This window comes from Temnothorax nylanderi, unplaced genomic scaffold (assembly GCF_030848795.1).
Source record: "Temnothorax nylanderi isolate EJ_2023f unplaced genomic scaffold, tnyl_v1.0 TNYL_tig0255_pilon, whole genome shotgun sequence".
Classification (NCBI taxonomy): domain Eukaryota; kingdom Metazoa; phylum Arthropoda; class Insecta; order Hymenoptera; family Formicidae; genus Temnothorax; species Temnothorax nylanderi.
Genome location: NW_027249317.1, coordinates 75,417 through 101,294, shown reverse-complemented (window position 1 = coordinate 101,294; position 25,878 = coordinate 75,417). Strand labels below are relative to the sequence as shown.

The following is a 25,878-nucleotide window of genomic DNA, read 5'->3' as shown; positions in this document are numbered from 1 at the left end:
TATCCCTACCACATTTTTCCAGCTTCTTAGCACAATCCCTGTTTTTCGCATTTCCCTTCAAACAGGCTCTATACTAGTACATGCACTTTTTCCTCTCTGATATACATCTCTTAAAAAATCCAAGTATCTCTTAATATTTATTACAAAGAATTTTATACTAATGACTAATATTATTACTACTAACGACTTAATTTTATAAAAATAGTTAAACATGACACAAGGGCACTCTGAGCAGACTCATGACTTCCCATTTCTAGGCTGACTTATGGACACTTTATAGAGACCACATATGTAACCGATTCCTCCTCCATCACAATGCGAATAAAGGAACGTTTAAGCGAGGTTTATTGGTTAACAATATCATGCTGCGAGATAATGCTGAAAATTTAAAGATGTACATCAAGCTAGGCCTTCTATCATTTCAGTTAACAATTTGCGAAGTATTGGTCAAGGTTATTTCAACTTTGTATTATTTAAACGATCAAGGTTGTTACTTATTTTACACTGATGAAGGCCACATTTAGGGTCGAAATGTTTGTGTATTAAACTGTAATATATGATATAACAATAAGCATTAAGGGGTTAGGCCACTCTAGAGCAAGAAAAAATAGGCATATTTCGGGAATTTTTTTTAACGCAATAAAGGGATCAATCGAAATTCTGTAAAATGGGTTTTATCATACTACTAATGAATTACAAAAAAGTTATTTTTTCATATCAATTAATAAGAAAATGGCGGCTGCACAGCATTTCTCCGTCGATGCCTTTTTTTCACGGCCGGAAATGTAACTCATGCAATTTTTGACCTGGAACAAAAAACCAAAATTCTTTCGATTATCAAGAGACACGGTAGTGTCTCGCGCCAAGTATACGCGGAGCGAGACCGACCGTGACTCTTTTACGCGACGCGACGGGTTGCGAGTACTCGAGATGTTGAGATCTCGATAACGAGTGAACGGATCAAGTTCTAAGTAGGCTTGATCGATAGCTTGGGGTCGATTTGGGGGGGGGGGGTATCTCCTATAATATTTTCCGCTACGTGCCCTACGAGCGGAAATATTGCGACGCAAAGTCGAAATGTGAAAATTTTATTTTAAGATACTTCTACTAACGCTCTCATGTGCCATGCCATCATTTCATTGGCTGGAGTCGCGTCCTTTTCACTTTTTCGACACCAGGGCGGTGCTAGTATCGCCAGTTTCGATATGCACATATGTATACGTGTGTGTACTGCGCGAGTGCAGATAGTGCGTTTCAGCGCGCTGTCACACATCAGTTAACCTATCTCGAGAGATACGGTAGTACGCACGGAGCGAGACCGACCGTGGCCTCTTTACGCGACGCGACGATTAATTCAAGGTAATTGTTTTATGTAATTATCCTATAATTATCTTATTCTATATATTACTGTTACTTATTTTACTGTTTACTACGTTTACGTGAGTGTTTACATACAGGTTAACCTATATATATTGACGGCAGGGAGCTGATACTGAGATCAAGGAGCCTGTTCACACGAGGCGTTTCTGCCGCGCGATTGCGGCCGCGCGTTAACGTTTGCACGACCCGCACGCTGTCGCGAGGTAAGGTGCGACAACGCGCGCATACGCGCGTACGCGAAACGGCAGTAACGCCGTAATCGTGCCGGCGATATACTGAATTTGAATTGCTTCGTGCTTATCTGGAGATTTCGTATCCCTACATCGTGTTACCACCGCTGCCGGAAAAGAAGGTTCTCTACGCTTGGCAGAAAGTGACGACTGACACGTTCGATCCCGACTTCGTTGATCGCAGAAGAGCTGGACTCAAGGTACGTTTCCGATTTGCAATTATAACAGTATCGTGCGATGAATGTTGTACTAACCTCAAAGTCGGAGCATCCTTGTTCACCGCTACGGGATCGACGTAAAGTTTTAGCGGATTTTAATCTTCCGAATTAGCGTCGCAACAATATTAGTCTTCCATTATCTATTGCCTCACAACTTTTCGATTTTAATGTTTTGTAGCTGTATAGTTATTTGTACACAATCGTGATATTAATATACATCAGATTGTTCATGTTTTTGTGCTGTTACAGTTCTATGATTTAGAGGAACTGTTTCGTAACGGTGGCCCCGTGCCAGATACAAATTACATATTCCTGGGAGATTTTGTCGATCGGGGCTACTATAGCTTAGAAACGTTTACTCGTCTGCTCACACTTAAAGCTAAATGGTCCGACAGGATAACGTTACTACGCGGTAATCACGAATCTAGACAAATCACGCACGTTTATGGATTTTACGGTAATTGGTCTCTTCATTTTCTGTTCTAGATGAATGCCAAAACAAGTACGGCAATGCTAATGCGTGGAAGTACTGTTGTAGGGTATTTGACTTGCTCACAGTTGCTGCCGTGAGTATTTGTATAAAAGATTTTTTTTTAAATTGTAACTTTATTTTTGATTACGCTCGAATAAAATTCTGTTTTAGTTAATTGATGAACAGGTTCTTTGTGTACACGGTGGATTGTCTCCAGCTATTAGAACACTAGATCAAATTAGAACGATTGAAAGGAATCAAAAGATTCCACACAAGGTATTAATTGTATAAAGTGATATGTCATTGCAAAAGTTACATAATAATAAAAGTTACATGACTGGATATTTACTGTTATTGTACAATAATAATAAAATATCGTTGCTTAATTGCCATATTACAGATGCTTTCTGTGATTTGGTCTGGTCCGATCCAGAAGATGTAGAAACATGGACAGTAAGTCCGCGTGGTGCAGGCTGGCTGTTTGGTAGCAAAGTGACTTACATGTTCATGGAAGTGAATGATCTTAAACTCATCTGTAGGGCGCACCAATTAGTTCAGGAAGGTATGTCTTTGCTCAAATATTTTTGTCGCAGATTTTTTTAAATATCTTGGAAATATGTATTGATGACGCATATTTTTATCATGCAGGTTATAGGTACATGTTTAATGACAAACTCGTCACAGTGTGGTCGGTCCCAAATTATTGTTATCGATGTGGTAACATAGCTAGTATCATGCAGTTCACGACAGTGGATCAGAGATCACCCGTGCTGTTCCAGGCAGTGCCTGATTCCGAGAGAGTAATCCCACCTCTAACGCCCACTCCGTACTTTTTGTGATCTATCTTAGTGGCTTATATGTACGGATGCGGAAGAGAAATGTCTGTGTCTTGACTCTACGGAATCACATGATTTGATTGGCCGGATCCAGGCTGGTACCATGACGGACCCACACATTCATGAGAATATATCACTGATTATATGCATATTACTCTAGAAAATTTTGATTCCCTTAAAAGAAATTATTTGATGCGTTCTACGATCAAAGTACGATACTTAGAGAGGACTGAATTGTCGTGTGATTGATCTTATTCAGGGAATGTTCTTTAGATTTTTTAAGAACTTTATCAGGTTTTACATGTTGTAAAGTTAATTACATGCGTGTGTGCGTGTGTGCGTGTGTGTGTGTGTGTGTGTGTGTGTGTGTGTGTGCGTGCGTGCGTGCGTGCGTGTGTGTGTGTGTGTGTGTGTGTTTGTGTGTGTGGGTGTGTGTGTTTGTGTGTGTGGGTGGGTGTGTGTGTGTGTGTGTGTGGGTGGTGTGTGTGTGGGTGTGTGGGTGTGTGTGTGTGGGTGTGTGTGTGTGTGTGTCTGTGTGTGTGGGTGTGGGTGTGGGTGGGTGTGTGTGTGTGTGTGTGGGTGGGTGGGTGAGTGTGTGTGTGTGGGGGTGGGGGTGTGTGTGTGTGTGTGTGTGTGTGTGTGTGTGTGTGTGTGTGTATGTGTGTGTGTGGGTGTGGGTGTGTGGGTGTGTGTGTGTGTGTGTGTTGTAAAGCTAACTTTTATATATCTACATAGTATCTGCCATTGCATCAGCCTGATTTTTGTAGCTCGAAAAAAAAAGAAAACGATATTTTGCATCAGAGCAAATGTGAACATACTGTGGTCTAGACGCTTTTGCTGTCTACTATGTACATTCTGTAGAGCATTCATATCTCAGAGCAGCATTCTGGACTTTAATGTTCAAAAGACTAAGAGCCTTTAAATAATTTATGAGCGCGAATAACGCAAATAGTCCAGTGCTGTGTGTGGATATAAAAAGAAAAGAAAAGAAATATCACGTTTAAACATTCCGGCAAAAAGTACACTCTCTGAGTACAGTGAATGCTTCTCTGACATTACAATCGTTGTGCGTAGAATTCAGATTTATTAAAGCGTGAGCATATATAGTACTGTTAAGGTCTTCCTGAACATATAAATGATCTGTTGCTGGTTTAGGTACTGTGTGTGCTGCGTACCGTTCTTTTTTCTTCTAAATGCGCAATCGGTGTTCTTAACAAGAATCGTAAATTCGGCTCTTTTTCGCCGAAGTACAAATAGCGTGTAGCAGTAGCCAAAGTTTTCCTGCTTAGGTAAGGAAATCCGATAGCGGGATCGTTATAGCATCTGTAAAGAGTTGTCTTAGGGTGCGTTCCGTTTCTCGCAGGAAACGCATGAACGACCAACGCAGGGCATAGAGTACAGAACTCGTTCCGTTTCTTCTATACACTTCATGCACTGATCATGCGCTTTCAGTAACGGAACATCTTTCATGCATTTCATGCAACGTGTAATAAACAAGGAGGACAATTTGAAGTTAACTGGATCACAAAATAATACTATAATTACTCTTACATCTTTTTTTATAATAAAAGAAGGTTCGTGTATTTCAAGTAGTAGTAGTAGTAGTGAGAGTAGTGATTCATCACTTGAAAGTGAATTTTCAAGCGATGAAGAAAGTGAGTGCACTTTATATGCCATTCTTATGGTAGGACATACAAAAGGGGAGAATGTTCCACGTGAACTATTAGAAGATTATGTTGAAAGAGTCGTACCAGGATATTCAAGACAAGAATTTAAAGAACACTTCAGGTAAGTTGCAAACAATGGATATTTTCCACCTACTGACACAAGTCAACACAAACAATGCTCTATCTTCCTTGGCATTCAATAAGTAACAAAGATAGAATGACACTTGTGTTGACTTGTATCAGTAAATGGAAAGCACCCAATATTTAATATCATATGGTACTTGTTGTACAAGTCATCTTTTTTTTGTTGTAGAATGTTTTCTGAAACATATGAAATGATTTTGTATATGATCGGACCATCTTTATGTAAGACCAATGCAACAGGAAGAAAACAAATACATCCAGGAAAACAGCTGTTGATAACATTATGGTTTTTGGCTACTCCAGATTCATACAGGTTTTCTATTTGCTTTATTTCATATTAACTGATATTTGTTATCTTTTGGTTATAGAATAATATGCAGCATATTTGTTTTGACAGATCTATACATGTTCAGTTTGGTGTTGGAAAAGCAACAGCATTCAGAGCAGTCAGGCGGGTAACATATGCTTTACACTGCTTAGCACCAAGATTTATTCAATGGCCCAAAGGTGAAGCAGTAAATTGTACTGTAGAAGATTTTTTAAAAGCAAAAGGTTTTCCGAAAGTAATTGGAGCCTTGGATGGATCACATATCAAAATTAGAGCTCCAAAGGAAGATGCTGCTTCATACATATGCAGAAAACAGTTTCATGCTATTCACTTGCAAGCTGTATGTAATGCAAAGTCCGTATTCACGCATTGTTATGCAGGACATGTCGGCTCAGTGCATGATGCGAGAGTGTTTAGAAGTTCCACACTTGCTCGTTATATTGAAATGCCCAATGAATATTTTCCCTCAGACACTCACATTATAGCAGATGCTGCATATGCAATTCATCCGCATGTAATTGTTCCATTTAGGGATAATGGCCACCTCACAGCACTTCAAAAAAATTATAATTTTTGTTTGTCTTCCACTAGAATGGCCATAGAACGAGCCTTTGGTTTATTAAAAGTACGCTTTCGTATTTTATTAGATTGCTTACCTCTTACTGATGTAAAAAAGATACCACAAGTAATACTAGCTTGTTGTGTTCTTCATAATATTTGTATATTAAGAAATGATGAATTTCCTGTAATAGTATGTCCAAATACAACAAATACTGTACCTGATGTAATACAAACAGGAACTGAATTAGGCAATATCAAAAGAAATAAAATTATGCAGGAACTAAGAATGCAAATTTGAAATAAATATATAATCAAAAATTTAATGCTATATACATTTCTGTACTCGACTTAGCTGATTAGCAGCCTATTGCAATTGCAATTGCAATAAAACTAAAAATGATAACATAATAATTTATCCCATATTGGTAAATAAATAAAAATACAAAAATGTAATTTATAAATATAAATGTTGAACATAGTCATTACAATGTTTTTCAAAACAAGTTGTTTACTTATAACATAGGTTACATATTAAAAATTCAGTTTATTTCTCGACAAGTTTACTTAAAAGTTGAACAAGAGATCTTTGTATTTCGAAAGATTCTTTATGCATCTCTTTTCTTTCTGCTCTCTTAATTTCCCATTTCTTCTCTTTTTTTTCTTCCCTTTCAAGTCGTTCTCTCTTTCTTTCTTCTTTCATCTGATCTCTATTATTTTTCAAGTCTGATATAAAAGAATCTAATATTACTTCTACTTTCCTTCTTTTGGGTTTAGAAGGTAATTCTTGACATTCTGAATTCTTGACTTCAGAATCGTCTACAGAAGAAAATGGTAATGAGTGACATGTTGAGGATGATGACGCAGATGATGAAGAAGCTAATGTGTTGGGGACAGCTGGTCCATCACTACTCGCTATAGCTGGAGGAGAAACCCAAGCTTTGTCACCAAATAAAGAATCCATGATAGAATAGAACGTCCAACTACTGTTATGATTTCCACTTTTAGTATTGGAATCTTTAATTTTCTTATATGTCCTTTTTAAACTTGACATTTTATTTTGAGCTTGTACACCAGAAACGTTATAATTTAAATTCTTTAATTCAGAAGCAATTTCAGACCATAATTTGTTGTGGCGTTTCAATCCAGTAATAAAGTCATTCTCCCTTTCACGATACAGTTCTAAGAAAAGCATAACAGCTTTGTCTGGCCAGATAAATACTGTATCTTTTTCACTATCTTTGTATCCTTCTTCCTCTGTATGGTCACTTTCCATTGACTTTGTAGTTTCCAGGTTCAAATCTTGAGTAGAATTAGCCTCTTTTGCTAGAAGTGTCTGAATCGTAGCAAGACTTCTTTTCTCCGTCTCTTTAGCAACTAACTCTAGCAATAACGCTTCATCTAGAAAGTCAACAAGAAACAACTATAAAATACTATAAAATATTAAAGGGACAAAAACATAAAAGTTATAATATTTTCAGAATTTCTTTTTACAGGTTAAGTTAAGAAAATTTTTTATAACCAACTTACTTCCTTTCAATATTTCCTGATGTTCTTCATGGGATACGGTAATTTTATACAGTTCCTCTTTTTGGCCAACGAGATCGTCAAGTGTTACGTTTTCCATGTCTGCCATTGGTTGCGTTTTGCCGAACCTCTGCTTAGCTAAGCGCACGTAAGCAGCGAGCGCTTGCTACGCAATATTTGGCTGGACAGAAGCGCTGAGTAGCCAGATAGTCAGTAGCCAGCCGATATTTCAATAGCGCTAAGCGGCGCTGCAATCAAAACCGCTACCAAACGAGCGACTGCTAGGCTAGCGGAGGTTCGGCAAAACGCAGCCACTCCAATCCAATAGCGTTTTTTCTTGGCTGCACTATCGCCCACTAGTGCAACACTAGTGCAACACTAGTGCGTCTGACACAATTTTTATTTTTATACTTTAGATTTCGCGCCAAAATATGACAAATGCATGAGCTGCATGAAGTGCCCTAGCTCGCGAGGTGAAGCACTTCATGCAGTCTCATGCACCGGAAGAGGTGGGCCTGGGTGAGCCATCCATGCGTGCAGGGAATGCGCATGAAGAGAAACGGAACGAACTTTCATGCTCATGCTCGCATCATGCGAGAAACGGAACGCACCCTTATTATTTTTATGCACATGACATTTTTTTATGCTTAATTTTAAGAAATTCCGAGCTCAAATATTGTCTTTAAACTACCTTGACACACATTGATGTTCTTTTCAAGAAAGATATCCACCGTTCGTTCGTCACACACACACTTCTCTTTCTATATATATATATATATATATATATATATATATATATATATGGGGCATTCTCCGTGAAATCAGACACCCCCCCTGTCCAAAAATTGGGGTCACCTAAAAAATTCTTTTGGGGCTCATTTTATAGCTACACATATGTAGTTTTAGTTGAATTGTGGCCTTTTGAAAAATCAACATGGCGAACCCCAATATGGTGGCCGAAGTCTGCGGGTAACGAGGTACGACAGATGAAATCGTTACTTGGAAGTTATAGACTGTCATAGAAAAATGTGTTAATGTGTTTATTTAGTAGTTAGCATTGAATCCATGGAAAAAATAAATTTTTAGTTTGTCCAAAACCAATATGGCGGCCAAATTATCCGTGAAATGCTAAAAAATAACTATTTCGTTCTTTAAAAATTACAAACTGCGTTCAATTTTCATGAAAATTTATATCATGATACATTTTAAGATGTTGATCATAAATTAACAATTGGGACGTCGTATTTGAATATAACGAAACCCAATATGGCGGCTGTATATTCGAAAAATGCTAAAAAATAATGACGTCGATATTCAAATCATACAAACTCTTTCCAATTACACATTTTGTTGCTTGCGATTTGTTAAGTGTTCCTAGGTAATTGTGAGGTGCAGAATCCAAGTATACCGTCAGATTTGTGGTCTATCTAGTCAGATCTAGTTTACGAGATACGGCATATATGCCTTAGTATCTGAATAAGTCCATAAACCGATAAAAAATCATCTCATTTGTTAACTTAAGTACATTTCTGGTTACACTGGTCGACAAAATATGAACTTTTTCTCTATTTTGACATTGAATAAGTAAGTGAAGGCAAGACAGGTAGTTTTTCGAGCCAGTGAAGTCAAGAGAGACAGACTGTCCAGCCAGTGAAGGCAGGAGAGACAGACTGTCCGGCCAGTGAAGGCAGGAGAGACAGATTGTCCGGCCAGTGAAGGCAAGAGAGACAGACTGTCCAGCCAGTGAAGGCAGGAGAGACAGATTGTCCGGCCAGTGAAGGAAGGAGAGACAGATTGTCCGGCCAGTGAAGGCAAGAGAGACAGACTGTCCAGCCAGTGAAGGCAGGAGAGACAGATTGTCCGGCCAGTGAAGGCAGGAGAGACAGATTGTCCGGCCAGTGAAGGCAAGAGACACAGACTGTCCAGCCAGTGAAGGCAGGAGAGACAGATTGTCCGGCCAGTGAAGGCAGGAGAGACAGATTGTCCGGCCAGTGAAGACAAGAGAGACAGACTGTCCAGCCAGTGAAGGCAGGAGAGACAGATTGTTCGGCCAGTGAAGGCAGAAGAGACAGATTGTCCGGCCAGTGAAGGCAAGAGAGACAGACTGTCCAGCCAGTGAAGGCAGGAGAGACAGATTGTCCGGCCAGTGAAGGCAGGAGAGACAGATTGTCCGGCCAGTGAAGGCAAGAGAGACAGATTGTCCGGCCCAGTAAAGGCAAGAGAGACAGACTGTTCAGCCAGCGAAGAAAAAAAATTATTCTGTATTCACTGGAAAAATTCTACTCCATCTGTAGCATTAGAAAATCGTTTGATAAATAAATTTTTTGATGCTAGAATGGTAAAAGAGTGATTCTTTAAAATTTCGGGTACAGGTAACGCTGATTGGAACCTCTTATTTAGGTGTCTTACTGATTTGTCGTGATCAACTTTGCTGAAATAGAACATTTTAATATTTTTAAAGTGAATTTTTGACCAACTGAAGAGAGCTTGTGGTGTTAAAATAGCCTGAGAAGGCTTAGCTAAAAGACTTGCTCTGTATGCCTCTCGTTTAAATATAGCTCCGATACCGTCGTAACCACTTTTACCGTGTGCAGTTGCACAAAAATGCCACTCTGCATCAACATCGAAATCTTCTTTATGATTAAGAAGATTAGCCATTTGAAATCTGTTTTTAAAATGTTGCTTAGCACCATCCGTAATATATATTATTTTTTTTAAACATTTTTAACAGTTTTCTTGATTTCTGGCATTAATTGCTTTTGTATCGTGTAAACAGCAGCAGTATCATGCCTTACACTTTCTGACAAAAAAATACAACTTTGATGCTTTAGTTCAGATTGTTCTTTATAATAATATATAGCGGGAAACACAGTACACTGTTGATTGTTGAAATGAAAAGCTTGAGAAGCATTTTGCGCAACATATGAATAATTTTCTGAGAAATCAAACATTACGAGTACTTCTCCATTACGTAAATCAATTTTCTTTTGTGAAATAAATTGTGATTGTTGCTTTGCAATAAATGAGTGGGGTTTAAGAACTTGTAATTTATGACTAAATTCCTCAACAAAATCAGTTACGTCAACAGTGACTGTTTGCAATGTTGATCTATCTGTTCCTGTCCACGTGCTATACTCAACCTGATCAATAGATGCATTTCTTAAAATTTTAAATAATATTTCAGAGAATTCCGTAATATCTGGACAATTGTTACATTTATCGAAGTAACAGTTAGGTGTAGGGGTTTTACAGAGAGTTAATTTTAAGCAGTCGTGATAATTACAAACTGGATTGTCGAAATCTTTTGTCAAGGTGGCAATATTAATTGCATCCAACATTAATTTGCAATTCTGGTGGATCGTGCATACACAGACCGAGTGTGTCCCACTTGCTCCAGCCAGTATGCAGTGTTTTGGTCGGAGCTTTGCGAAAGTACTAAAACCAACTGGATTATCGGGGTGTGATTCTTTAAATAACATATGTAATTCTTTGAGATCCATTAACAAAAGACGTTTTTGTACCTTAACACGCTCGCCATCAACTTTCACCGACACAGTTTCCTTTATCCCCGGCATAATTCTACTAATCGAATCGTCATTATAAAAGTCATTTATTTTTGTAATGGTAGAGTCTGGTAACGTTTGACCAGTTCTTGAAGTTACTTCAGCCAAAACCCCACAAGATAATCTTAATTCTTTAGCTTTTGTCGCTAAGTATAATGATGAATTAAACTCGCTAGAAATTTTTCTAATGCTCCAAGATTCTGGTGCAATAGTGAGAATTTTTAGCTTCATTGGGTCATTACCTTCCAAGCTTGCAAATTTATCTTTCAACCCTTGTAGAAGTTCTTCCAACTCAAGTAACCGGGATGATCGAAATTCGTCTTCATTATTCAGGGAAGAGTTTGGGTTGTCAACATCAATCTCAGATGAGATTTCATCACATTCCATAGTATCAATACTATGACAGGAATTATCTAAAGACATAGCACTACTTGATCGATTCAGTGAACGTTTTAATCTACAATCGTTACATATCATAGCATTTTTTGGGAAATCAGGTCTTTCTTGTAAAAATGTTTTTGATATTTTTCTAAGATTTGAACCTTTGTGATTTGGTACACCATCTTTCATAAAAGGATTGATGCATCTATCTGTACGAACTTTTTTAGACATAGTGATTGAGTATAAGGTTGGATACAAAATAAAAAACAAGTGATGTGAAGACTACAGTAGAATAATAGTTCCTTCTTGTAAGAAGTATTGGTAAGTAGTTCTGCAAAGAACTGATTGATATTTGAAGACACTTTAAAGTGACTAGAAATCGTGAGAAAAACTAAGAAAAATGCCAGCAATAAATCGCCGCCTGAAAAGTAGTCGTGAAAACGACTGTTTGCGAACACCCGAACTCAACTTACCGCAAGCAGTAGTTGTGAAAACAACTGCCAAAAACTGTTTGCAGTAAATTGCCGCCCGAGAAGTAGTCGTGAGAACGACTGTTTGCGAACACCCGAACTCAACTTACTGCAAGCAGTAGTTGTGAAAACAACTGCCAAAAACTGTTTGCAGTAAATCGCCGCCCGAGAAGTAGTCGTGAGAACGACTGTTTAAGTGTTTACGAACAATAGTCGTGAAAATAACTATTTGCAGAAACTGTTTTAGAACGTTTTCCTCATAGAGGAAGCTTTGTTTTCGTTTAAAATGTATGTATGTATGTATGTATGTGTGTGTGTATGTGTGTATGTGTGTAAGTGTGTATGTGTATGTGTGTATGTGTGTGTGTATGTGCCAAATTTTTAATATCTTAATGAGAGACTAGGGACGAGGAAATACTGCAGCGCTCAATTAAGTGATAAATAACACAAGTTTGAAAGTTTGAAAAAACGATCACTGTTTTAATCTGTTTTTTCAAAATCTAGCGGCCATATTTGATCAACCACGTTCAAATTTTGTCACCGCAATAACGAAATCATAGTCAAAAATAAAAAAATAATAAAAAATTTGAAAAAGTAAATAAAAAAAAGCAATTAAAAAATACCGTAACACTCAAATTAATAATAATTAGAACGAGTCTGTATGATTTGAATATCGACGTCATTATTTTTTAGCATTTTTCGAATATACAGCCGCCATATTGAGTTTCGTTATATTCAAATACGACGTCCCAATTGTTAATTTATGATCAACATCTTAAAATGTATCATGATATAAATTTTCATGAAAATTGAACGCAGTTTGTAATTTTTAAAGAACGAAATAGTTATTTTTTAGCATTTCACGGATAATTTGGCCGCCATATTGGTTTTGGACGAACTAAAAATTTATTTTTTCCATGGATTCAATGCTAACTACTAAATAAACACATTAACACATTTTTCTATGACAGTCTATAACTTCCAAGTAACGATTTCATCTGTCGTACCTCGTTACCCGCAGACTTCGGCCACCATATTGGGGTCCGCCATGTTGATTTTTCAAAAGGTCACAGCTCAACTAAAACTACATATGTGTAGCTATAAAATAAACCCCAAAAGAATTTTTTAGGTGACCCCAATTTTTGGACAGGGGGGGTGTCTGATTTTACGGAGAATGCCCCATATATATGTACAAAGCAATATTTTCAAATACTATTGCATCCTCCGAATCTTTGTACAATTTCCAATATTGTATGCCAAATCGCTGTCGTATTGAATAATTGTAATTAGCTAATTGTCATAAGTTCATTAATGTAGGGAGCAACTTGAAAAGAAAAAAAACCGAGACCCTTAGCAATGTGCCTCTAAATTAATAAGCGTTTGTGTAATATAATGATACGATATTGATATGACATAATTAATGGAAATGCACCGGCCATTGCGTATCATAAGCCTGAATTCTGACCATCGATTTTTGCTAGCTCACGATAATTCCTAACCGATCACAGACCCGACAAATACGGCATTGGCATTGTGGCACAGGCTGTCAAGTTGAGACTACTCTATTTTGAATTTTGTGATATAGACCGAAGGAGGCGTGTGCAATGGTCATGTCGATGTTTATAACGACTCTCCTTGTCGCACCATTCGAAGAGGTGTTTAGCGAAGACCCGTTATTCCAAGAAATGTAATAAACTTTTGAACAGTGCCTTCAGAACTATAACACGACGGTCTACTAGAAGTATAAATGCTTTCTTACTGACAGATAATCGATAGACGAACTAACATAAGGACGAAGAATCATACAAATATCAGAGCTTAACGGAGAATGTGTATGAGGAAATTTTTTATCATCTTTTCTTTTTATTCTATTTCATAAGCCTTCCGCTATTGTTTTGGAACGAGCCTTTGCTTTTTCGCAAAACTTTTCTACGATATTTACGTTTTACGATTTTACTACCTTTTAGGTCTACTCTTACAATTTTACATTACGCGCGCGCGGTATATTCTCTATTTGTACTACATTTATTATAACGTACAATTACAATTGCGCGGTACTTTACGCGAGTAATGTATTACATTAGGTAGAGAGGAGCGCATCTAGAACGAATTGGGACACGGAGCTTGCGTTACAAACTTGACTCGCTACATTTGCAGCCTCCGAGTCGTGAAACGGTTTCGCAACGACGGGAACGCCCTACGTGCGGTACGGATATCATTAGAAATCCTTTAAAAAAAAAGAAAAGAAGTATTAGCCTCTGTATCTATTGGGGTGTTCGCGGCGTTTCGTTTACCGGAATGCCTCTGTCTGTGATCGGTTTAACCCTTAAATGCCACCCGGGGTCCAGCGGACCCCAGACCCTTTAGAATGATATATTTTCAAATGTTCCCGCCAAATATGGAGCTCATATTTATTTATTATTTTTTATTTTTTTGATTTTGGAGCCAACATTTTAACTGTTGGCGATCTTAATTTTTTATACTATGTTGAAATTAAAATTTTAACAATATAAGCATTTTATTCTCTTTTCTAAGCCTTGAACAACATTGAAAATAATTTTCATAACTAAATATCAAAAAATCAATAAGTAAAGAGACATTTTTCATGCTGGGGTCTTTTAGACCCCATGTGTCATTTACGAGATTCTTGAGAGGTGTGGCATTTAAGGGTTAATCTTATCGAAGTGTCCAAGCGCTTGCGGCGACTCGATATTAATAATCGGTAAGCTCGCGAGAGAGAGAACAAATAAAGACAATTTGCAAGATAAAAATAAAATAATGAAGACTAATTTAGCTTAATGTGCTCCGTGCGGGAGCTTGAACACTGCGCATAATCCTTAAAGATCTCACAGGTAGACACCATTTTAAAACGATCATCATGTACCTTGAAAGTATAGACTTTGTTATGTTAATGTAATGAAGAACGTCTGTAATAAAAATGCGCAAAAAATCGCACTTGATCGCATTGTCAATAATACTCGAAAAAAAAAAACAAAGTGGTAGTATTATACCTCGAAATAACACCCTGTACATACTGTTTATAAAATACGTAATACTATAAAAAGGCGTGATATCCGTACAAAATTACCTTTTTTAAAATAGAGAGGAACACGATCGCATAGTGCAGACCAAACGCTTTGGACCAAACGCTATGGTACATGAGCATATTTACAGTTCGAAGACCAAGAGGCAGAGCCGCGGGGATACGACGACAAGAAGAAAGATGTCGTCAGCTAACTACCATTGGGGTAGACGAGGCAGAAGACCGAGACAGTAACATAATTATTTTTAAGCCGTATTTTTAAGCAGTAATATAACCCGTCAGTATTATATATTCGTACCTCTGACCATACACATATGAACACACACATACAAAGTAAATATGTGAATATGCTACGTTTCTTATACATACATGAAAACATAATTGCTAAATAAACATTTAATAAAACTATTATATTGTTGTTATTTACTTCATACTTACCAAATCAAGTTTTATTTAATATGTATAATCTATTGTAACTGTAAATAAATATATTATTTACTGTATAATTAAATGCTAGTACATTCAAGTAATTCTGACCTGGATTTATATCCTGTCTAAACTACACATGTATGTTTAAATTGATGTTTTACCTAGTTATTGCACCAATAATGTTTAAATAAATCGTAGCTTTAGTTTTTAACGCAGGAAAAGAAAATTTAACGTTTAAGCGCTAACCAATGTTGATGCATTTTTCTGAAGAAATACTAACATATTGATTTTGTTGCATTTTCGAAATCTAAAATCCGAGCATGCTAGAAGCACTTTCATTATCTTCAATGTGTCAGGTATTTTAAAAGAACACTAAATTTATCTTTAAAAATAGGCAAAATTCAAGCAGCTGTAACTTTGTTAAAAATGAACAAAATTTAAATTTAAAAAAAGGATTTTAAAGCTTGAAATCTCTACTTTTGAAAGTTTTTATCGTGGATTGAATAAGAAATGAGCATTTTGACTTTGATTGCTCATAACTTCCTTAAAAATCATCGTATTGCAATTCAAAAAACAGATTCTTAAAGCTGAAACCTTGCTTTATTGAACGATATAATTGCCAAATTTTTTAAAATAACAAATAGACATGATACAAATGGATGAAAATAATGTAAATTATTTTTAAATGCAGAGTACTTAAAAGTACAAAAAAACATAAAGAATAAATTTGTTTTATTTGTATCATGTCTACATGTTATTTAAAAAAATCTATTTTCTTAGAAATAATAGTCTGTAACACCTTTAGCTTTACAATCTGTACATACTGTTTGTAAGATATACTCTTTATAAGATTAGTTAGAAGAGGATGCGTAACACTACAAAATGCATGATATCAGTACAAAATTACCTTTTTCAAAAAAGGTAAAAAAAGGCGCCAAGTACATGCGTGGTTGTAACCTTGAAAAAAACCAAGTGGTAGTACCTACATACCACTTGGGTTGAGTTAGGTAACACAATTTTGTTTTATTTTTTAAGAGTAGTTGCACTACAATTATTTTTCAAAGCAATATATATATTCTCTTTGTAGTTGGCGTAATTTAAAGATTTCATACATTTTTTTGAAATAACATATCACTTAGGTTGAGTTAGGTAACGCAATTTTGTGATATAATTTTGTTAAGGAGAAATAAGGCTACTACCACTTAGGTTATTGGTACGTATCACTTGGATTGAGTTTGGTAACGCAATTTTGTGATATAATAATAATTTTGTTAAGGTATATATATATATATCACTTGGATTGAGTTTGGTAACGCAATTTCGTAATATAATAATATAATTTTGTTAAGGTATATATATATATATATATATATTCTCTCTTTGTAATTGGCGCAGTATTAAAAGATTTCACATATTTTTTTTTTATATATAACAACAGCTAGAGACGTACGTAGGATTTTTTCGATACATTGATTTTTGGCAAAATAGTACACTTATGAAAAAAAAGTTTAAAATTTCAGGAAAAAAATCGTCAGATAATTGTTTATAAAAAGAATACTATGCAATATAAAAAAAAATCCTACGTACGTCTCTAGCTGTTGTTATATATAATCGAAAAAATTTTGGTTTTTTGTTCCAGGTCAAAAATTGCATGAGTTACATTTCCGGCCGTGGACCCCTTCCAAAAAAAAAGGCATCGACGGAGCAGCGGCCATTTTTTTAATGAAAAAATATTTTTTTGTAATTCATTAGTAGTATGATAAAACCCATTTTACAGAATTTCGATTGATCCCTTTATTGCGTTAAAAAAAATTCCCGAAATATGGCTTGCTCTAGAGTGACCTAACCCCTTAAGAACGAGCTTTGTTCGCTAGCCCTCCTTTTTTTGAATTTGTTTATATTATGCGAACTGGATTACGACTAACTTTTTGTTCATATTATGTTGTATTGCACAACTTTAATACATATATCTAGTATCTGACTTTGATATATTATATTCAGTAGAACAAATTAATAATAGTCCCTGCTTGCAGTTCAAGATGTAATTGGTAATGCGAATACATGACCCAAATTCATTCGAAAACTGTTTTGGGATAAAAATTTAAAAGATCACAATTAAAGTAGACAACAGTTTGTGTTTTTAGTTAAAGCAGAGAATATTCTGCAATTATGCTTTCTACTATTCTCTGCTTTAACAAAGATTATAATTTTAAAATATGTAATTGAATGAAGTTGTAAATAACATATGATCTAATAAGTAAGAGCGAAATATATATCCATAAATTATTATTTCTATACTTACCGACATCGTGATATTTTAAGTATTAATTATAAACAAATGAAATGAGCGACAATTCTCCTTCTGAGAATCTTTTTTACTACTCAAAATATACAAAATTTGAAAATTTCAAACGAATCGGAGAAAGTGCCGTTATATTACATTCAATTTTCAATTCAATGGCGCAAGAGTCCGAGTCGGACTTAGGCCTCCCCCAAAGTCAAGTGCTTGTGGTGCGCACGCAGGTTGTACACAAGCACATGGGATTCGCAGTTTAACGCCGAATCCGAACAGTAAGGTAGAAGGGGTTTCGAGGCAAGGGATCAAGAGACACGGTAGTGTCTCGCGCCAAGTACACGCGAAGCGAGACCGCACCGTGACTTTTTTACGCGAACGCACGAGTTGCGAGTAGCCGAGATTTTGAGATCTCAATAACGAGTGAACGGATTAAGTTCTAAGTAGGCTTGATCGATAGCTTGGGTTTGAATTATATAATAAGAGTGTTTTTATTTTTCCGCTACGTGCCCTACGAGCGGAGATATTACGATGCAATCCGAAATGTTAAATTTTACAATTAAGAAACGTCGTCGTCGTCGTCGTCGTCGTCGTCATCGCCGTACGGTTGCTTTTGCCTCGATAGATGGCGTTTGAGAACATCTCGAGGGTCCCCCGGGTCCCCTCCATGACAATGTTGCTACACTGAAAAGAGACAGCATATACGTGTGTGCTCGTCGCTCAGTGCGTTCGCGCGGACAGCGCGCAGTCAGTCATCAGTTATAACCTAGAAATAGATATCGCGTTCGCACGTAACACCGTGGTCTCCCATCGTTAAATACTACGATCGTTTAATTCCGAATTTCGGTCGCGTCACGCAAGGATCGAAGTGCCACGAAATTAGGATGTGGGTGTCACAAGAGGCGAAATATCAGCAGGTCGGAGATATGTAATGACAGTCGTGACCGTCACATGTTTACGCGAGCGTTACTTCTGTAGTAACTTACGATAATTCACTCGTTTACGCGGGATGAATTATCATAAGTTACTACAGACCCCCGTTTACTTCTTCTTCTTGGATTTATATTGGCTCCTGCCTCTAATACGAGGTCAATATGGCCAGCATTTGCCCCTGTTTGTTCAGATAACTGAGAGCGGTGTGCTATCATATTTGATGTTGACTCTGCCACTTGAGTCGGACGTATATGGTGGGGGGATTATTCAGGGAGTAACTAAGGAAAATGGGGGAATCCGGAGGCCATTGTTGCGCGCGCGGGAGCGCGCGTGCTTACAAATGTATGTTTGCTGACTTGCAGAATGCCATGATCAGCTTTTTCAATGCAATGAGAAAATCATTACAGTGTGGGCCCACGAGGGTCTCCACCACTCGCCGGAGACCCGCGGCTCGTCCAGACGTTAGAGGACAATGAAAAATGATATGATTTATATCTTGCGCTGGATCACCACAAGCGCACGAGCCGTCATCGACTATATTTTTCCTGAAAAGACTGTAATTCAGGTTGTAGTGATTCGCTCTCAGTCGGGAGACCGTGACAATTGCGTCACGTTTTAAATTTAGTTTATAATACCACGGTTTCGGTGAATTAACGTATATTGTGCGAAATAAGTGATTGCCTTTATGCTGTGCCCTTTTAAATAAGTAATTGTGAAATTCTACAGTTAATTTTTCCCTTTGTTCAATGAATAAGTCCGAATGGGGAAGCTTAAACGTAGGTGGTTCTTTACCGAAACGAATAGCTTTTCTGGCTAGCTCATCGGCTATTTCATTGCCGGTGATGCCCTTGTGTGAGAGAATCCAGATAAATTGGATGGAATTGCCACGCTCTTGGGATGCCATGATTTTAGATTTGATTAGGGGAATTAAGTAATTTGAGCGGCATGTTACCGGGTTAGAGAGGGCTTCGAGTACACTTTTTGAGTCTGAAACTATTGTGTATTTGGATTGATTTAAATCTAGCGAGAGCAGTACCGCGTTGTATATTGTCCACGCTTCCGCTGTGAATACTGACGCACGCGAGGGGAGCTTATACATTAAGCTTTTCTGGAGTTGAGGGGAGTAGCACGAAGCTCCCACCCAGCTTGCCGTATCAACTTTAGAGCCGTCTGTATAAACAACAACAGAGTTGTCCATAACTGTTTTAAATGCATCCATGAAAAGGTTCTGGACTGAAAATCTGGGAACCCTTTCTATGACCTCAAGGAGGTCTGAGGCTGGGCGGTATAAGAAGGGAGCAAATAAAATAGTTTGGAAGGAGTGTTGGTAGGGAGAGGGGGCAACTGCGGAATGGAGAGAGGGTTGAAGGGCCCGAGTGCGTGTGAACAAGTTAAATAGAGGAAATCTTTTATGACAGTATTCGTAGTTAGCTAGGTTGTCTCGAGTAGTGAGTGCAAGCTGGTATAGCGCCTCTGTTACCGGGTGATTAGTAATGGATAGGGTTTTAATTAGGTATTTGGATGCAAGGAACTGAAGGCGGAGCTTGAGAGGTGCTTCTTTAGCTTCCGCGAACATGGTGTTAATGGGCGTTGATATGCGGTACCCTAAACACGCTCTAATGGCTTTGTTTTGGATTATTTCAAGACGATGGAATCTGGGGCTGTCTTTGAGAGCAAAAATATGGGAGGCGTATTCTATAGATCCTCGTAGCACCGCACGATAAATGTTAAGGAGGAGTTGGGGATGAGATCCCCACCACACCCCTCTAAGAGCTGAAATGACGTCCGCGGTTTTCCTAGCCTTATTGATAACTGAATTCATATGTAATTCACCTGAAAGCTTGGGGTCTAGAGTGACTCCCAAGAAGCGAACGGAATCCGAGGGAAATATGGAGGCATCCTCAATTTGAATTTTGTGCTGCTCGGTATTGGGAATCTTTTTGAGGAAAATATCATGAGCTGAGTTTTTGATGGCGAAATTTCTAATCCGCGACTGCGCAGGTATTTGTTAATGTTATTTATAGAGGACTCTAACCACTTGATGATTTTCTTGATCTTTTTAGCTGAGGCGAAAATGACGATGTCATCCGCAAACTGAAGGATTTTTACGTGCTGGCTTAGCTGGGCTGCTATATCTTTAAGGTAGAAGTTAAATAGAAAAGGACTGAGAACTGACCCTTGGAGCGTTCCTTTTCGCGAAATGTGGGGACATGATATTTTCCCTTCTATCACAAACTGTACGATTCTTTCCGCTATGAGATTCTGTACAAACTGACATGTTTTGCCAAGAAATCCGGCTTGCAAAAGATCATCTACGAGTATACTAGGGATGACGTTATCAAAAGCTGCTTTAATGTCTATGAAAAGCGCTGCTGTTGCTTTACCAAGGAGGTTATTGTTATGAATCTCAGATGCGAGTATGGTGAGATTATCAGAGCAGGAACGGAATTTACGGAACCCGAATTGGTGTTCCGGAATCAAGGTCGCAGTGCCTGACTCCGCACACCAGTGTATGCGGTTGAGGATCATTTTCTCTAGGAGTTTTAGAGTGCAGGAAGTAAGAGCTATTGGGCGTATTCCTCTGCCATGAGGTTTGGGGATTAAGTAGACCAGAGAGTGAGACCAGTGATCCGGAAAGTCGCCTTCGGCAAAAATATTGTTGAGGATTCGATGAAGTAATTTTTTAAGCGAGAGAGGAAGGGATTTTAATATTTTATAATTGATTCGGTCGATACCGGAGCTAGAGCCGCTTTTGGAAGAATTTAGGGCATGATGAAATTCGCTACACGTGAAGGGGCTGTCGAGCCAGTTCAACGGATTGTTTATATCCGGTCAATCGCTTTTTGCCAGGTTTGTTCGCTCTTCCCAACAAGCTGGTGGGCAAATATTGGCCGTGGTGGCGTCGATTTCTTCCTGATTAACGGAATGGGCATCTGCTTTGGGAGCCAACTTCCTATTGCAAAACCTCTTAATCATATTCCAAATGGAAGGAGTGGGAGTCTTAAAATCAAAAAAATTGCAATATTTTTTCCATCCCTCTCTTTTGGCGGTTCTTAGGATTCTTCTGGTTTCGGTCATTTGCTTCCGATACAGATGATAGTTGGCGACCGTAGGGTTTTTCCGATATGTTTTACACGCGGATTTTCTTGCTTTGACTGACGCTGTGCAGTCTTCGTTCCACCACGGGGAAGGAGGGGGTTTGTTGCTTGGGCTATTGAGATTGCTGTATCTGTCTGAATGTGAATTATTATTCTGTGGAGAGAAAATATCAATACATTCTTGTAACTGGGAGGTGAAAATTTTATATTGCTCCAGAGGCTCATTATCTGCGATCTTTAACACACTGGTTTCAATGACCTTTGCTCGCGCTTCGAGCATGCGAGTAAATTCTTTGAGTTGTTCGCGGGTAAATTTACACTTGTGGGAGAAAATATTTTTGGTCTTAATCTTAGAGTTGACAGCAATCTCCACAGGTCTGTGATCGCTGCTATAGGTGTCATCCAGGATGTTGACGTCTACTAAGGTGGCAAAACCAGCAGAGGCAATAGCCAAATCGATTAAAGAGGGGGTAATACAAGGAGGGGGGGATGAAAGTAGGCGTAAGGGGATTAAGGAGAATGAAGGGGAATCGATCAAGTAAATCCATGATAACTTTTCCTGCAGGATTGGGCGACGAAGCGCCCCAAAAAGGATGATGTGCATTGAGGTCTCCGATAAGGAGAGAATGCGAATAAGAATTAGCCAAATTAAAAAACTTAAGCCAGGAATTTTGAGGGCACGGACCTCCAGGGTGCCTATAGATACCGAACAGCGCAGTGCTGACGCCATCCACAAAAATTTTTGCTCCAACAGCTTCAATGGTCGCATTTGAATTTAGGATGTGATCAAGATTGATGAGAGAAAAGGTGATGTTTTTTCGAATTAGCATGGCAACTCCACGTCGGCCCGCTTCCGAGTCGTTTCGTACTACATTAAAACCAAAAAAGGAGAAGGAGTGTTGTTGTCTTAAAAGGGTCTCCGAAAGGAAAATTATGTCGTACTTTTCGCAGAATTTTTCAATATCAGGCTTTTTGTGTACTGCTCCCCTGCAATTCCAGTAGAGGATGTTAAATTTAGAGAGGTTGGGCCGCATTTACAGCCCAAAAAAGCATTTCGCGACGGTGCAAATCTGAAGCACCATCTCAAAAAATTGAGTTTCTTTTACCGCAGGGAAGAATTCAGGCAGTTTGTAAACGAAGTCAATTATGATTTTGATAAGAGGAATGAAACTCTCCCGAGTGAGGTTGGGATAATAAGAGGGATCATCTTGTAGGTTTTCTTCAGCGGATTTTCCGAAAACAAAAATTGGAACTTTGTCAGTTTTAGTTCTGCCGTGAGGGGAATTTAGGCAGGCCTCATGAGCCTCCCTGAGCTTTTGTTGCCGACTTGTTGATGGTTGATCAGACGTTTTGCGAACAGACATCGAAGGGGAGCTGTGTAACGAGGGAGATGGAGAGAAATTGAATTTAATGTTTTTGGTTGTTTGACCTGGACTAAATGCGTTAGAAAGCGAGGGAATAGAGTTAAAAGAACTGAAATCTGGAGGGGGGAATAATTATTTTCAATTCGGTTGCGAGCTTCCAAATAAGGAATGTTTTCCTTAGCCGCGACGGTAACGATGTGTTTCTGTTTAATAAAAACAGGGCATAGAGAGGACGTGGGGAGGTGCTCTCCCTTACAATTAATGCAAAGCGGCGGCAGTTGGGATCTCGGACATTCCTCCTTCTTCTCATGAGCGGTCTGCGCGCAACGATTGCATCGCGCCTTGCTACGGCAATCCGCGCCGATGTGTCCAAAACGAAAACACGAGAAGCAAATTTGTACTTGCGGTACATATGGCTCGACTTTGAGCCTGGTCTTGTAAATAGAAATTTCCGCGGGCAAGAATTAACCTTCGAATTTTATCATTACGGTTTTCAAGGGTTCGAATTTGCTTTCGCCATCCTTATTTACACGGCGATTTAACCAGTGAACCGATATTATTTTAGCCGAGGTCTCTATTTCATGTATAAGTTCTTCATCGTTGAAACAGAGAGGAATGCCCCTTACAAGAACGATACGCATTATCTTAAAGGAGGGAATGAATGCTACTAGGTTGTGTTTTTTGAGTATCGGATTATTTATGACTCGATTAGCCGCGTGATACGTAGAGAACTGGGCTCTAATTTTGTTATTACCGATCGTGCGCATTTTTTCGATACTCTCACCGAGCGATCCGCTAATAATTTTAGAGATCAGAGGAGAATTCGGGGGAACGTTAGATTCGGCATATTGAAATGCACTAAGAAAGAGGGGAGATCAGTGGATGAATAACGGTTGGCTTCTCTTCTGTATTTTTTGAAAGACGCGGATGTTCCCTGAGTTTTGCCGCCCCCCGAGGGTGCCGAGTCCTTGGTGGGGCGCTTAACGCCCCTTCTAATCTCGTTAGAATTATCGCAATCCATGCTAGAATCGGTATGGGTCGCCGCCGCGGCCGCGGATGTTTCATCTTTACGCAGTTCATTGTTTTCTTTGTTCGGCGTTACGCGATGAATGTCGTCACTTTCATGGATGCTATTTGCATCGTCTTCGATACAATGTACTTCGGAAGCGCGGCTGATCTTATCTAAGACGTTCATATTTAATTGATATTGGTCCTTTGAGCCGTCGCCGCTCGGGCGAAAGGGGGAGGGAGGTGCAATTACATTTCCCGGATGCGTGAGATTTCGTTTTCTGTTTTTATTTTTATTTTTTCCCCCCATGTCGAGGTCTAAATCTTTGTTGAAATCTAAATCGATTGAATCGTTATCGTAATCAAACGATGAATCACGTTCGCAAGACTGAGAGCGAGATCGAATCACATGCGTGTCGACGCGGCCCGCGGGCAAGGGAAACGAAAGGGTCTCGTTATTGAGACTCAAATTAAACTCGTTGAACTCACTTAGGGGCGCAGATCCTCTGTCGTCCTCGATCGATTTCGCCGGCCTCGGGAAAGCACGTGGCAGAAGCCGCACGCATCTCCCTGCCGAGATCTGTGATGAATCGGCAATTACACGCACACGCGGATCAATCGAAAAATAAGAAATCTTATGCGACCCGTAGAATACGGGTAATAAAAGTCTAAAAGCAATTAATTCGCGCAAAAACACACTACTAAAAACCCCGCGCGACACAAGGCAAAAGGCCGGTCGGCAGAAATACGCACATGCACACTGCGCAGGAACACGGGAGAGAGGGAACGTCCGCTCGCTTCCGTGGCTCAAGCGCGAATCAGACCCCCGTTTACGTGGAGGAATTATCGTATAAGTTACTACAGAAGTAACGCTAGCGTAAACGTAGTACGTGACAGATTGTGTGTGTGTGTGTGTGTGTGTGTGTGTGTGTGCGTGTGCGTGCGCGTGTGCGTGCGCGTGTACGTGCGCGTGCGCGTGTACGTGCGCGTGTGCGTGCGCGTGTACGTGCGCGTGTGCGTGCGCCTGTACGTGCGCGTGTGCGTGCGCGTGTGCGTGCGCATGTACGTGCGCGTGTGCGTGCGCGTGTGCGTGAGCGTGTGCGTGTGTGTGTGTGTGTGTGTGTGTGTGTGTGTGTGTGTGTGTGTGTGTGTGTGTGTGTGATCATCAATATATCATATAATATTACATATTAACCGGAGGGAGCTGATACCGAGGAGATCTTTAAGAAGGAAGGTGCATTCAAAAATCACACACGTATGCATATGCTGTCTTGTAAATGTCTTGTAAATTGCTGTCTTGTAAAAGTTGAAGAGAACGAGAAAGTTATCTGTAGCGCAATTTGTATAGTAGGTAAGTTAAAATATCAATTGAATCGAGTCCATTATATTATGATAGACGTTGATTTTATATCTTGGTGTCTGGAAATATTAATTATTCACGAAAGCAATAACAACAAAATAAATTTTGGTAAATTTTATATTCGTATTCAGCAATCTCTAACATTTTAAAAAATAATTAAATTAAATATGTTCTTCTCAAAAAAGATTAGATTCTAAAAGAATTAATTAATATTTAATCTAAATATATCATAATAAAAATTATAATAGCAAAGTTTTTGGAAGTGGTGGACAAACGAGTTTATATTTTTAATATAACATTAACATAATTATTTTTTAAACCACCTTTAACTGCAATAATTAAATTATTTATATTTAACTATTAATAATTTTTAAAATAAGTAATTTATCTAAGTAGAGACTAATTTTTTTTATTGAAAAAAATAATTATTTTTCACTAATTATTAATTTTCAAATAAGTAGTAATTTATTTTTGACAAACTATTTGTTCAGGATAGCAATCGAAATTCCGTTCGCTAGAAAGGAATTGTTGGGCGCCGTCTCTCTGTCAACGGCCCTGACCTCAGCGCGTGAGATC

The 25,878-nt window shown here is 38.5% G+C and overlaps 2 protein-coding genes, 2 long non-coding RNA genes and 1 pseudogene across 4 annotated transcripts in view; 3 read left to right on the top strand and 2 right to left on the bottom strand.

Annotated features, from left to right (window-relative positions):
- The window catches only part of Uvop (ultraviolet-sensitive opsin), a 155,232-nt gene that overhangs the window by 99,207 nt on the left and 30,147 nt on the right, over positions 1-25,878 (bottom strand). The window lies entirely within an intron of this gene.
- Positions 2,315-3,543, top strand: LOC139780006 (uncharacterized). The gene is made up of 3 exons (XR_011720070.1): positions 2,315-2,394; positions 2,472-2,862; positions 2,949-3,543. It is a non-coding gene; the product is annotated as an uncharacterized lncRNA (long non-coding RNA).
- Positions 4,613-6,188, top strand: LOC139779992 (putative nuclease HARBI1; annotated as a pseudogene).
- LOC139779991 (uncharacterized) lies at positions 6,083-12,824 on the bottom strand. Its single transcript, XM_071718530.1, has 4 exons — positions 12,790-12,824; positions 11,166-11,320; positions 10,882-11,069; positions 6,083-7,256 (listed from the first exon to the last, which is right to left on the bottom strand). Exons 1-4 carry the CDS (start codon positions 12,822-12,824, stop codon positions 6,381-6,383), a joined length of 1,254 nt encoding a protein of 417 aa, XP_071574631.1. The 3' UTR covers positions 6,083-6,380.
- On the top strand, positions 13,009-14,729 carry LOC139780007 (uncharacterized). Its single transcript, XR_011720071.1, has 2 exons — positions 13,009-14,091; positions 14,443-14,729. It is a non-coding gene; the product is annotated as an uncharacterized lncRNA (long non-coding RNA).